Genomic DNA, 12,130 nt, shown 5'->3' with positions numbered 1-12,130 from the left:
GTGTCCAAATATCTGAGTCCCTGATTTCAGTTCTTTCATGTGTTTGCCCAGAGGTGAAATGCTGGATCACATGGGAATTCTGGGTTTAATTTTTTGAGGGATATTGCTGTCCCTTTTTCCACAGTGGCTGTACCATTTTACACCCTTCCAATGGGAGTGTGCGGGTCTGAAAGCAAACTTAGGAACCAGGCTTAGCTTCCCTCCATCCTCAGCCTTCTCCCTGACTTTGAAAATCTAGAAATCTCCTGTTTCATCTTTTGGTTTGACTTTGTGACACTGCACTGGGTTCTGTGCCAAGTGGCTCACAGCAAGGTTCTACTTGTCTAGGGTCTTCTGGGGGTACATTATCATCGTGAGCCCCATTGGTAGCTTTTTTTTTTTTTTTTAAGATAAAAAGCTCTGGGGAATTTCTTTTTATGGTGTGGTCACAAACTGCCATTTTCCACTTGATTGTGATTCACTTACTGCACGAAAAAGCATTTGCAACCTAATAGGAACTAGGCTGGGGCTCTAGATCAATGGTAGAACACTTGCCTAGTATTCATGAGTGCCTGGGTTCAATTCCCAGCACTGGGGGAAAAAAATACAACAACAACAACAAAAAAAAAAACAGCCAAAGGACCCTTTACCTATTTTGCGCTAGCCCCTCAGCAGATTGTGCCCGGGGAACAGACCTTACAGAAGACTCCCTTTTTGAATAAACCTGGATCATTTGACATACAACAGATCCAAGTTTCACTGTGGTGGATCAAAGCCAGCAGGTCTGAGGCCTTTTTCCAATCACCATTCTCAAGCCATCTTGGGTGGTTTGCCCATATCCTTCAGACTAGGCTGTTTTAGACAGGACAGAACAGGAAGCATAAAAAGGAAATTAATTATTTAGGCTCTTTTTCAGGGAGAAGTTAGGGAAGATTAACTGTCTTAGATAAACTAACACATTGTTTTTTAAAAAAAACATATGCTTGGGGGCTCAAGTTTTATTTAACTCCAGTTGTTAAGGTGGAGATTACTCTGTGCCTAGGGACAAACAGTGGCTACCTGGAACCCAGAACCCACCCCCCCACCGCCATATTCTAGCACATTCCCTGACACTAGCAAAGCAGGGGCCTCTAGCACCTGGTCCTCCAGCTTCAGTGTTGTTTCAGATCACTTGACACCAGGCCATGTCCATTAAAACGTTTTTAGATATCCAGTTGGAAGGCCCAGAGCTCCTCTGTGATGAAGTTCCCCACTATTTCCCCTTCTGTGGCCCCTGAAGGTTTCACCCTAGAGGGGTCTGTTTGCATTCCGGTCAGTTGAAAGGATTTAGCATTCCTGTTGATATGCACTGTGCCTCAGTTATGGCTGATACAGGGCCATTCTGTTTGAAAATCATCACATAAAAGTCTGTCCTGGTTTTGTCACTTGATAGCTGGGGGGATCTGGGGCATGTTTATGTATATGTGTTCGTCTACAAAACAGAATAAAAAAAATTCTGCCTTGGCATGGTGGTTGTGAATATCCAGTAAGAGAACAGATGTGAAAGTCCTTCAGTGACATCAGAAGACTACACCTGAGTGCACGGAATCATAGCTAGGTATGCTGTAGAAATGGCTCGTGTCCCCTCCACCCAGGGTTCATGTGTTGGGAGTTTGGTCCCAGTGTGATGTTAGGAGATGGTGGGACCTTTAATGGATGGACCCTAGTGGAAGGTTCTTAGGTCACAAGAGGATTTGCCCTCAGAAGAGTGTGTAAAGCTGTCCCTGCCTTGCCGCTGGCTTCCTTCTGAGATGTGATGTCTTCCTTCCACATGTACTTGTCATCGGCCATGAGGTCCTCACTAGAGCTGAGGTGATGGTGGTGCTATGTTTTGACCCTCCAGAAATGAGAGTTAAATGACTTTGCTTTATAAAGTTCACCTAAGGTATTTTGTTGTAATAATGCAAACCAGACTGACACACAGCTGGATCTGTGACAGTAATAAAGCCTTTTAAGAAGTGGCAGAGAGAGAAGAGCGTTTAACTTCTGGAGGCTCACCTGCTCTCTGTGGCTTGTTGCTTGTTCATCCAAATACCTGTGAGACCAGATCTTGACTAACCTTGGCCTTTGATTTCCCTTCCTGCCTACACCTTGCTGTTTAGCTCATCTGCTGGCCTGATGGTCACTGGAGTATGACTTCCTATGATCAAAGTTAAGATAAGCAGCTTCTCCTTCTGAGGTCATCTATGCCTCTTTGGTCAAATTCTAGAACATTTACAGCTTGTTTCCTTTTCCAACCATAATCACTAATAACCCTCTACACCCCACTCCAGACTGCAAAGCCCCTGGGACAGGCTTTGCATGGATCATATGTTGGAACACCTGCAGCCAGCCATAACCCTTGTGTGGCTTTCTTGGTTCTCTCTGGTACATTCCAAGGCGGGCTATGTTGGTGGTGAAGTACTCACAAGGATATGGAAATGTAAGCATTGAAGTCCTCTGCCCCAAAGTCACGAAGATCGAATATACCTTGGTCTCATGTTTGTCAGTGGACGGTCTAAGAAAGAAGCTTACAAATCAGTCAAAAATGAATACAGGTTTCGGTACTTTGTTTTCAAATTTTCATCCAGCTGATTTAATAGACCGAGAGTAGCTTCCCTGACTTCACCAGCAATTTTTATGCTGGGATGTCTCAGCTGTCAGCAGTCAGGCAGCGCTTGTTCGCAGAGCACTTCCAAGTGACATGTGAACATGCATGTTGCTTGGGCCCCCAACACAGAAGTGTGGTGACGGTTCCAGAAAACATGAAGAAAAAAATCAGAGACAAAAAGTGCATACAGAATTCTTTTATTTAACTTAAACCATGTAGCACTTTAACTACTAGAAAAAAGCAGAGTAAGAGAAACTAAAGTTGCCTTAGCATCAGCCATCCAAAATAGACAAAGTTTTTTTTCTTCCTTAATGTAAAGAATTCAGAGTATAGCGATAACAGGAATAAATTCTTACAACAGAATATACAAAAACGTTTTGAAAATTTTTTTCATCTACTTATTTTTTTATATAAACAGAATTTTTAGGAATAATTTATACACATTTTATGTAACAAATTGGCCATGTTATTACCTTTTTCTTTTTTTTTTAACTTTTTTAAAAAAACTTTTTTTTTTTTTTTAAAACAAGAAAACTCAGAAAATGCATTATTTGCGATGCATCTATTCCATCGCACCTTCTGGTTTTTTTTTTAATCCCAGAGGTAGACAAACTCTGGCAAACCTCTCACCCCAACCTCACTGGCTTAGAAAGCAGACGGGTGTTTTCACCAGACATCTCTTCCACCTGTGGATGTATCCGCACAACGCCAAACATCCAAATGAGAAGTTGCAAACTAGAAAAATGGTTTCTGGACTTTTCTCCTACGGAGTGCAAGAGTTCCAGATGTTTCCAACAATGAGCATTTTGTAGAGTTAAGTAGACATGGCCAATAATGTAGTGGGAGCCAGAGGATATAGAATTAAACTTAAAAAAAAAAACTGGGGGGGTGGGTTGTAGTTTTTATTAAAAATAATTTGTTTTGTCTCAGAAAAGAATGTATCTTCAGTGTTCTGCCTTAAACAAAAATAAATAAGGTCTTTTCCTTGTTAGGACAAAGCATTTATCACAATATGAGGCATATAAGCGAATGAATGGCCTGTGAGCCCAAAATCTTTTGTCTGATTATTGTGGAAGCATTCACTGTGCCTGAAGTCCTTCCACCTCCATGGCACTGCAGAACAATGACAACCACCAAGCCAGACGCCAACAGTGCCATGCACTGCTGGGCGGTAACACCTCTGTCTTTTCTACAACCAATGAGGTCTGTGCATCTGTCAATTGCAGTACTCCAAAGGGAAATGACAAGTACAAGATGCCCCCCTTCCCAACCAGAGGGTTCTAGAAAACAAGACACTGAAGATACAGAACTACTTTTTAAGCCATCATCATTCCTTTGTTATAAACTAGGGCACAAAGCATGGGGGCAAAGAGGGTGAGCCACGGCTTGGGTCCAGGAAAAATCTTTTTTTTTTTTTTTTAATTTTTTTCTTTTTTCTTTTTTGGCATATTGTAAAGCTAGCTAGTAAACAGGTGTTCTAAAAAAATGGATCACACACATTTGCACACAGAGAGAAAAAAAGTGTCTTTAAATTATTTTCGGCAATTATAAACTACAAACATTTTATAAAATTATTCTATGTTCTTACAAAAATGCAATGAAACATTTAATTAGTTCTTGTAAACCAGATCTTCGTCAGCTGACTACCCGTAATCTACTGGACTGAAAAGTCCTATTGGAAACGCTAATGAGTGACTAATTTTTAAAAATGTTTACCGGAAAGATGTGGACACACAAACGTGGACATACAAATGAGTGATTATGTTCTTCCACAAACAAAATAAAACAAAACCCTAAACTCATGCCCCAGAATAGACAACTCAACTGGTGAGTGCCATGCAGTCTGTGTTCTTTAACAATGTGACTTACTCAGTGAGAAGTTTCCAGAGCAGGATGTTGGGTTTGTTGAAACCAAATGCCCACAGATGACTGTTCTTGTTGTGGTCTGATACCTTCAGAAACCATCAAGTTTAAAAACATCACTCATGCTTCTTCCAAGCCCTGAACCTTTCTGCCTGTAATTTTCTTCATGGTGTGATCTTACCGCCTGGTCGTTTCACCATCAAGAAACTTTCTCATTTCTTTAAATGACCGACTAGTCATCCAAGTTGGGAGGCCAAAAATGAAACCCTCTGGCCTAAGGCCTGTATCTTCAGCATCTCTGGCAACAAAGGGTCAATCTAAACAACATCCTCTCTTGAAGTTCTCATTTGTACCACCAACTAGTTCAGAGTGGAGTGAGAAAGTGTGAGTGTCGTCACTGATTCTTAAGGAGTGGATCTCTGGTCCACGTCTCCCAGTGCTGCTGCTTAGCCCAAATGAAAAGACAGCTGACAAACATGAAAGTAACATTAACAAAGTAACAAACCCCAAACCATAAATGCATTGCTGGGATTGCTGGAATGGGCCAAGACATATATAATGGAGTGCTACTGTCACCTGGAGGGTGCCTATGTTTTTGAAAGGAGTTTTGCCTTCAACACTGTCAATGCTGTCTGGCCACCCTGGGAGAACTTTGGGTGAGCATTCCAGTCTTCTCACCCAAGCTCAGCAGGACCTTGCCACATTAGGTATCTGCATTAAGTATGGCCACCTGCTAACAAGAGGTGGAAGAATGAAAAAGAGGCTTCGGTAGATTGGACTGGCCTTGAAATTTGGCATCAGACATAGCTTGTCAATTTGTCATCCCAACTAAACATACCACTTCATATCAAGCATTTTGCCATTTGATGGTTTTAGGATAACTACTTTTCTATTTTATGAAGCCGCTTTTCCTACCAGTGACATGTACCAATGTTGTCCCAAGTCCTAAGAAACAGGCTGGAAGGAGAGGCCAGTGATGGCCACGTACACAGTCTTCTATCTTCCAGGAAGGAAGCACATTCCAACTGTGTGTCAAACGTCAGGACATCCCCTAAAGGAGACATGGGGCGATCTGGGTCTCACAGAGTTCAAGTTCGACAATGCCTCCAGAATATATCAGCTCCTGCTGCCTCACGGAAGGGCTGTGTGTGAGAATGTCTTAATGCTCACATCAATTCAATGATGTGCCTCAGTGGTTCATGTTACTTCAAGCAGTGTGAGCTGCTGTCAGAAAGGAGGGTGCATGGAAAATGCCACAAAACTCAGCTTGATGAGATTATTTGCAGCATACAAAAGAGAAAAACCAAGAAAGAGGTGGGAAAATCAGCATAAAATTAGGCTAGAACTGTGGATACATGATGCCTTGGTATAGTCAAGATGGGTGGGTAAGTTGGTCCAGTAAAATAACTGCACCAGCACACGAGCAAAATTTTCTCTTTTATTGAAGTGTTTCTGAAGCATTTATGATGGGCACTACACTGCTAGTGTTTTCTCTCTACTTAAAGAAAAAGCCACCTACATGAAACAAAAACAAAATGATACCAACAACTTAAGACAGTTTAAACAAAACTCTTATAACCAGCTGAATGATCTGTAGAAATCCAGTTGTGGAAACCAGTAGGTATGTGCAAAGGAGAGGAGAGGCCACAATTCCAAGGGGTCACATACAGTGTGGAAGAAGAAAACCCTGATCAAACAGTAAGCATCCCTCAGTGACCTTGAGATCCCCGGAGACTTGGAGACGGGTAGCGTTCTTGCAGGAGGGACAAGACTCCTGAGCTTATCTGAAAGTAAGCAAGCTGTTAAGCAGCTGTCCACACTTGGGGAAAACCACCCACCACGTTTCCCAGCTATAGTCCCCAGGGCCTGTAAGAGCAGCTGCTGGAAGTGGGGAGTGCACCGTCCACCCATGTGAGCAGCAAGATGAAGGGCCGGACGGGGGCACAGCCCTGGGGGGAGGTGCAATGCCACAGAGGTGGCTAGGCACCAACCACTGGCCTTCCCAGCCCCAAGGTTTGGTCTGTCCTTGTTCACCCCTGGGAAGGAGGTGAGAGAGCAGTCTGAGAGTGCTGCCCATTCTATACCACACTGGCTGTTACACTGGAGCCTCTTGCATTCAGCAGAATGCTGGTGGACCAAGCTCTCGGATTACTGATGTGACTGCACATCCCTGCTCGGTGCAGGCCTCACAGGAGCAGCTGAAGGAGCCAACTGAATACCCCACATGCACACACAGGATTCTCCCAGACAGACTGCATGTGGGCACCTTCTCGCCCTCCAACCTGGGAAGGCCTGCTCTCTCAGGGACGAAATGATTTGGTCATTGATTCTGCTTAGATTTGTTCCAAAGTCAACCAGCCAGGGATGACCAGGTGGCCCCCACAGTGTGCTCTGGTGACCTCCTTGAGCTCATAGGGGCTGCTGGGTAGGGAGCAGGGAAACCCTGACATCTTGCAACCTCTGAGAGAATCAGTTTAGGAAAAAAGAACAAGGCAAACAGGAGAGGAGACTTCTCAGAAAAAGACAAGCTGTTTGAAATGAGTAGAGATGTGAGTAAGTTAGTGTTGCTTTGACCCCGGAATACAGCCTGGCCTCTCTCCCTGTGTCACCTGGGTGTGTGGCCTGTGGTGTGGATGAGGTTACCAGTATCAACGGGCTATTGTCAGGTGCTGAGAAGTGTGAGATGTATTCTTTTTTCTATATACACATATAAAAAATAATAGTGAGGTAGATAAATGTTTGAAAAACAAAAAACCAAAAACTGTCCTGTCTTCACACACACACACGCACACTCACTCTCACACACATTCTCTTACACACACTCACAAACTCTTTCCTCAGTATTTAAATTCATAATGGGGGCTTCTCTACAGTGATTAAAACTGGTATCACAAAATAAATTAAAAGAAAACTCCTACATATAATACCTTCTTAATTAACTTTTTCCTTTTCCTTTTTTTTTTTTTCATTTTCAGGAAAATAGTATGGGACAGAGGCTAGTGAGGAAGTTGTGAGACTGAAACCACTGAGAAGCAAAAACTCACTGCATACTTTTTTTTGTGTTTACTCTCCAGTCACAATTAGCAACCACCATCTTTGAGCTTTGCTCTTACTCATGATTTAAACATTTCCATCCCAGAAGCAACTCTTGTGCTGTTATCACTCTGGTGAGAAGTGCTAAAAACTAAACAAAACAAGATCCCCAGATCCCGAGGACTAGGATTCTTGGGCAAGGTACAGCACACCACCGCCAGGCTCTGGTCCCCTGGGAGTGAGCAAAGGGCTCTGGGGCTACTGCCCCTCCCAGCACTTAGGCCGGCAGACCTGGCGGTAGGCTCGCTCGCACTCACCCCTGAGGATGCTACCCCAAGCCAAGGGGTGCTGGGGTCCTACACCCCATCAGTGGGAAGGAGGTCCCTGGGGATGCTCTGGTTCTAGAGACAGGTAGGTCGGTCTGGTGAGGGTGGCGGAGCACGGCAGAGGGCCTGCTGGACCATGCTCTGCTGTGCCCTGGGACTCAGCAGCTGTTTTTTGTGGGATGGAAGGATTAAATATCCGTTAAAAAAAATAGCAATCCAAATGCCTAGTGTCTGCAGTTAAAACTGCTGTTGTACCCAAGAATTAAAAAAATATATATATGTGTGTCACAACCAAAACAAAGGCAAGGGAAAGGGAAGATAAAATTTGCAACAATGGGGACTATAAACACCAAACACGGATGTGTGAGATACTCAAACTTTTTGTTTCTGACCTGAGTTTGCATCATGTCTTGCGCTGTAATAGACGCTAATGCTGTGTGAGAGGAGGCAACATAAGAAGAGTGTGACCAAGAGGGACCTTGGTCCAAGCCTCCATCCTGCCTCATTCCCTCACCAGCTTCGTGCCCACAGAGCCTACAGGTTAGAAGACAATAAAAGGGGCTGGGGGGAGCAGGGAAGGGGAGGATGTGTTTATAAAAAGGCATCAAACAGTTCATGGCAAATTATGTTCTAGAAGAATCAATTACTGGGAGAAGAGGAAAAAAATCACACACTCTAGTACAAAGCATAAGAAGTTTCTTGGAGTGAGCAGAAAGGGAAGAAGGGTAGACCTGAAGATTTTCATAGATTAAATCCACAAAGATAAAGAACAAAAAAAATAGCAGCTTTTTTTTTCTGTACAGACGTATAGATGAATATCTGAACCGTAAAAAAGTTATAAAAGTGACATTAAAGACGATGTGTATGCAAATGTTTCATGGTCTAACATAGAACTGTAAGACCCATGAAGAAGTCCTAGTAACAGAGAAAATGTCAACAAAGCTTAGAATGCTTGAATCCATCGCCTGCGCTTCTGCACACTGCTGTGGTGTCTGAATCCCTTCCTTGTACACCTGCATGAACAGCCAGGCTGAGTCCCTGGAACTCCTCCCCATCTGTGTCCCTTGGGGGTCAGGAGGGAGGCCTGGGCTGAGGGGAGGACAACACTTTGACCCACAGCCTGATGTTCAGGTTCACTCAGGGCTGTTTCCTCCAGAATTCTCGGGGTGCGAGTGGGTGGGGGCAGGGAGAGGGGTGGGGAAGCCGGTTCAGCCTTCCTCCTCCTTTGTGGAGGGAAAAGTTCCATTTTGTCCAGTTCCCCCAAGTAATAACCTAGTCATCAAAAGCAGTGAGACCCAGGTGGATGTAGACTTGGAAAGCACACCCAGGGATGGGCAGTTAAAGCGCACAGCCATCGTGTCTCTTAAACAGAGTTACTCACTACAGACCATGTTCACCCCATGCCTCTGGACAGAAGAAAATCAGCGTGGGGGACCATGAGGGAGAAAGTTCAGGATTTTGGCAGAATTTGGCAGCATCAAAATGGTAACAACCGTGGATAAAGATGGCCCTTTTTAAATTTTGAATGACCCTAAAAAGGTTAAAGATATGGTTAAAAAATTCCGTCTCAATGTGCGTGTGGTTTTGTTTTTGTAAAGACCTACGGTGTCAGGTGTCAGGCAGGTGTGTTCAGGGGTGACGTGGAGCCCCAGGGACAGCCATTTCCTCAATCTGATTTAAAAAAAAAAAAAAAAAAAAAAGCTTCCCAGCTGGGCTTGTGACAAATGTTTTTCCATTATGAAGCAGGAAAAGGAGAGGGAGAAAGGAAGAGAGGGCGAGTGGGAGGGAGACAGGGAGAGTCAGAGACCAAGGAAAGTCAATTCTCAAGTGTTACGTTGCTATTAGGTGTTGTCATGAAGGTTTCGTAGAGGCCCATGTCAGTTAAAGGTTTGGGTAGGGAAATAAAAAGCTGCTTGCATATTGAAAAAAGGAATATCCCAAATGTGTTTACTGCAGAGAAGCTGTCTCCCGTGGGCAGCAATGGCAGTTCTGAAGATCCACTGAGGTACAGGAGGCTTGTGAACAGATTGTGAAAACTTGCTCTCCCCCCACCCTGCCGCTGAGTGTGCACACACGTTACTCGGAATCCGAGGATCAGCAGGTCGAAGACTGGGGCAGCGGCAAAGCCCTCTCGTTGGCGCGTCCCCCGTTCATGTGCGCATAAGGCTGTCTCTCGTCGAAGCTGGCTCGGAGAACCAGCACTCCAGGGCCTGGGCCGTTCTCGGCCTTGTGTCCCGAGTGTCTGTCAGGCAGCGGCAGGGAGGATGAGGAGGCAGAGGGGTCCAGGGGGACGCTCTCCATATTCTCAGGCTCCAGATCCAGCTCCTCTGGCTCGGGCGGCTTATTCTCCTCGCTGTAGTAGAAGGAGACCTCCCGAAAGCCAGGCTCCATCTCATCCTTGACGCTGCTGATGATCTCCAGGAAGGAAGGCCGCATCTTGGGGTTGTACTGCCAGCACATACGCATCAGCTCGAACCTGAGGAAAGATGGCAGAGGAGGAGCATGACTGGGAGGAGGCCCCTGGCCAAGCAGTGCTGTGGGCCTCTCCAGTGGAGTCCTTGCCCATACACATAGAGTAAAAGGCCACGAACAGTTCCGCCGTCTCCCTTTACTTGTGGCTTTCCATCGGAATGACCAAAGTAGCCTTTGGCTTCTGCCATCTCACTTCCCACCATTCCATTCACTTCACCGCAAGCCTGACTGTACTGCAGTATAAAACCAGGACCAATCTTGGTTCACACACAGTTCACCGTGACAGGTCCTATTTATGGTGGCAGTGCTAAGAAAAAACAACCAACTTTGTAGTTAAAACATCTCTTGCAGCCACTGGCTTTATAAACATCGTTTCCAGAATCAGAAACCTCAGTTTTCTACGAACAAGTCTGAGTTCTGATCACAGCTTCTCTATGCACCCCACCTACGCTATTTCTAAGCTGCTTCTCGGTGCAGGGCCTAAGAAAGGAGGCAATAGGGCTGCCAGAAAGAAGAAGCATACATTCCAAGTCTGCAGTCTCAATCCTGTGCACCCCATAAAGATAGAGCCCTTGCTCCACGACCCAGGCTGCGCTGAAGCAAACAAGTCCTAACAGAGATCTCAAGCTGCATCCCAACAAATTGGTGAGGAGGACTGTGGCAAGAGCCCCCTCCACAAGCAAGGATGGGCCAAGAATAAAATGTGGAGCCCATGCTGTGCCTTGGTCACACCAGCTACACTGGCAACCTCTCTGAAGACCTCAGAGACACATGAGCCAGATGGTGTTTTCCTGGCCATGGAGGGCAGAAGGCCTCACAGAGAAGAAAAGGAAGGTTGTTCATATAGCCATTGCCCCAACTGGGTTTTGATGAGTATGAACAGAGAGAGAGGGGGGCGGGGGAGGCAGGCGAGAGGGAGGCAGAAGGAAGGAGGAGAGGAGAGGAAAGGAGAGAAGAGGGAGAGAGAGATGGAGGGAGAGGGAGGGAAGAGACAGCAAGGGAGGGATGGAGGGAAGGAGGGATGGAGATCTTTGGAGGAAGGTGAAGAAGCAAAGGTCTGGCATAGCCACAAAGAGCATCGTTCTGAGGAGGGGCGGGCCAGCAGCCTCACAAAAGCATGAAACCAAAGTGTCTTTCCTCCCACCTTTGTTCTTGATGGAAAATGATACTTTTTGTTTTGTTTGAAAACTTATGACTAAACAGATGCTTTTTAGCCACAATGGTCAAATGGAGCCTTCCACATCCCAGAAGCTCAAAGCATCACAGATTGACCTCCAGCCAATCCCTTGACCACCAGACCACCTGCTTATGTTTGACTCCAGGGAGAATTCCAAGAAGAGAGCATGATGCAACAGCAGCCCTCAGGCAGGCATGGAAGCTGCCTGTAGAGAGAAAGGCTCCCTGCCCATCTGGCCGGCAACCTTAGAAGACCCTAACTTAGGCCAGGTCAAGTCAGGTAGAGGAAGTGACCTTGAGGGAGGGTAGGAACAGGTGAAAAGGAGATCCATCCAGATTCAAAGTTCTAGAGGCAAATTATAGCCAGGTTAGATGTCTATTTTTGTAAATCAGGTTTCACTGAAGCAGAGTAGTGTTTACATATCATCTGTGGCTGCTTTCAAGCTCCAACTGCAGGTTGAGTAGTTAGAACAGAGGCTATTTGGCCTGCAAACCTAGAATATTTACTGTCTGGCCCTTTAAAGAAAAAGGTGTCAGACCTCTGCTCTGGAAGAAAAAGAACTAGACAAAAGATGACAGTTGACCAGTTATTTTCCCTCCCCAGTAATCCTGGGTCCTACCACAATGGCATGCTCTGGCACTGGTGATGAAC

At 45.3% G+C, this 12,130-nt stretch overlaps 1 protein-coding gene across 3 annotated transcripts in view; it reads right to left on the bottom strand.

Moving 5' to 3' along the window:
* Nucleotides 1-2,789: 2,789 nt before the first annotated feature.
* Nucleotides 2,790-12,130, bottom strand: part of Igf1r (insulin like growth factor 1 receptor) — a 290,438-nt gene continuing 281,097 nt past the window's right edge. For all 3 annotated transcript variants that reach the window (XM_074062055.1, XM_074062056.1, XM_074062057.1), the window contains one exon: nucleotides 2,790-10,306. In XM_074062055.1, the coding sequence (XP_073918156.1) occupies nucleotides 9,925-10,306 (382 nt within the window). In that variant the 3' untranslated portion in view covers nucleotides 2,790-9,924. The remainder of the gene's footprint in view (nucleotides 10,307-12,130) is intronic.

This window comes from Castor canadensis, chromosome 19 (genome assembly GCF_047511655.1).
Source record: "Castor canadensis chromosome 19, mCasCan1.hap1v2, whole genome shotgun sequence".
Classification (NCBI taxonomy): domain Eukaryota; kingdom Metazoa; phylum Chordata; class Mammalia; order Rodentia; family Castoridae; genus Castor; species Castor canadensis.
The sequence above is the reverse complement of the archived record's forward strand: the minus strand, read 5'-3'. Positions and strand labels throughout refer to the sequence as shown.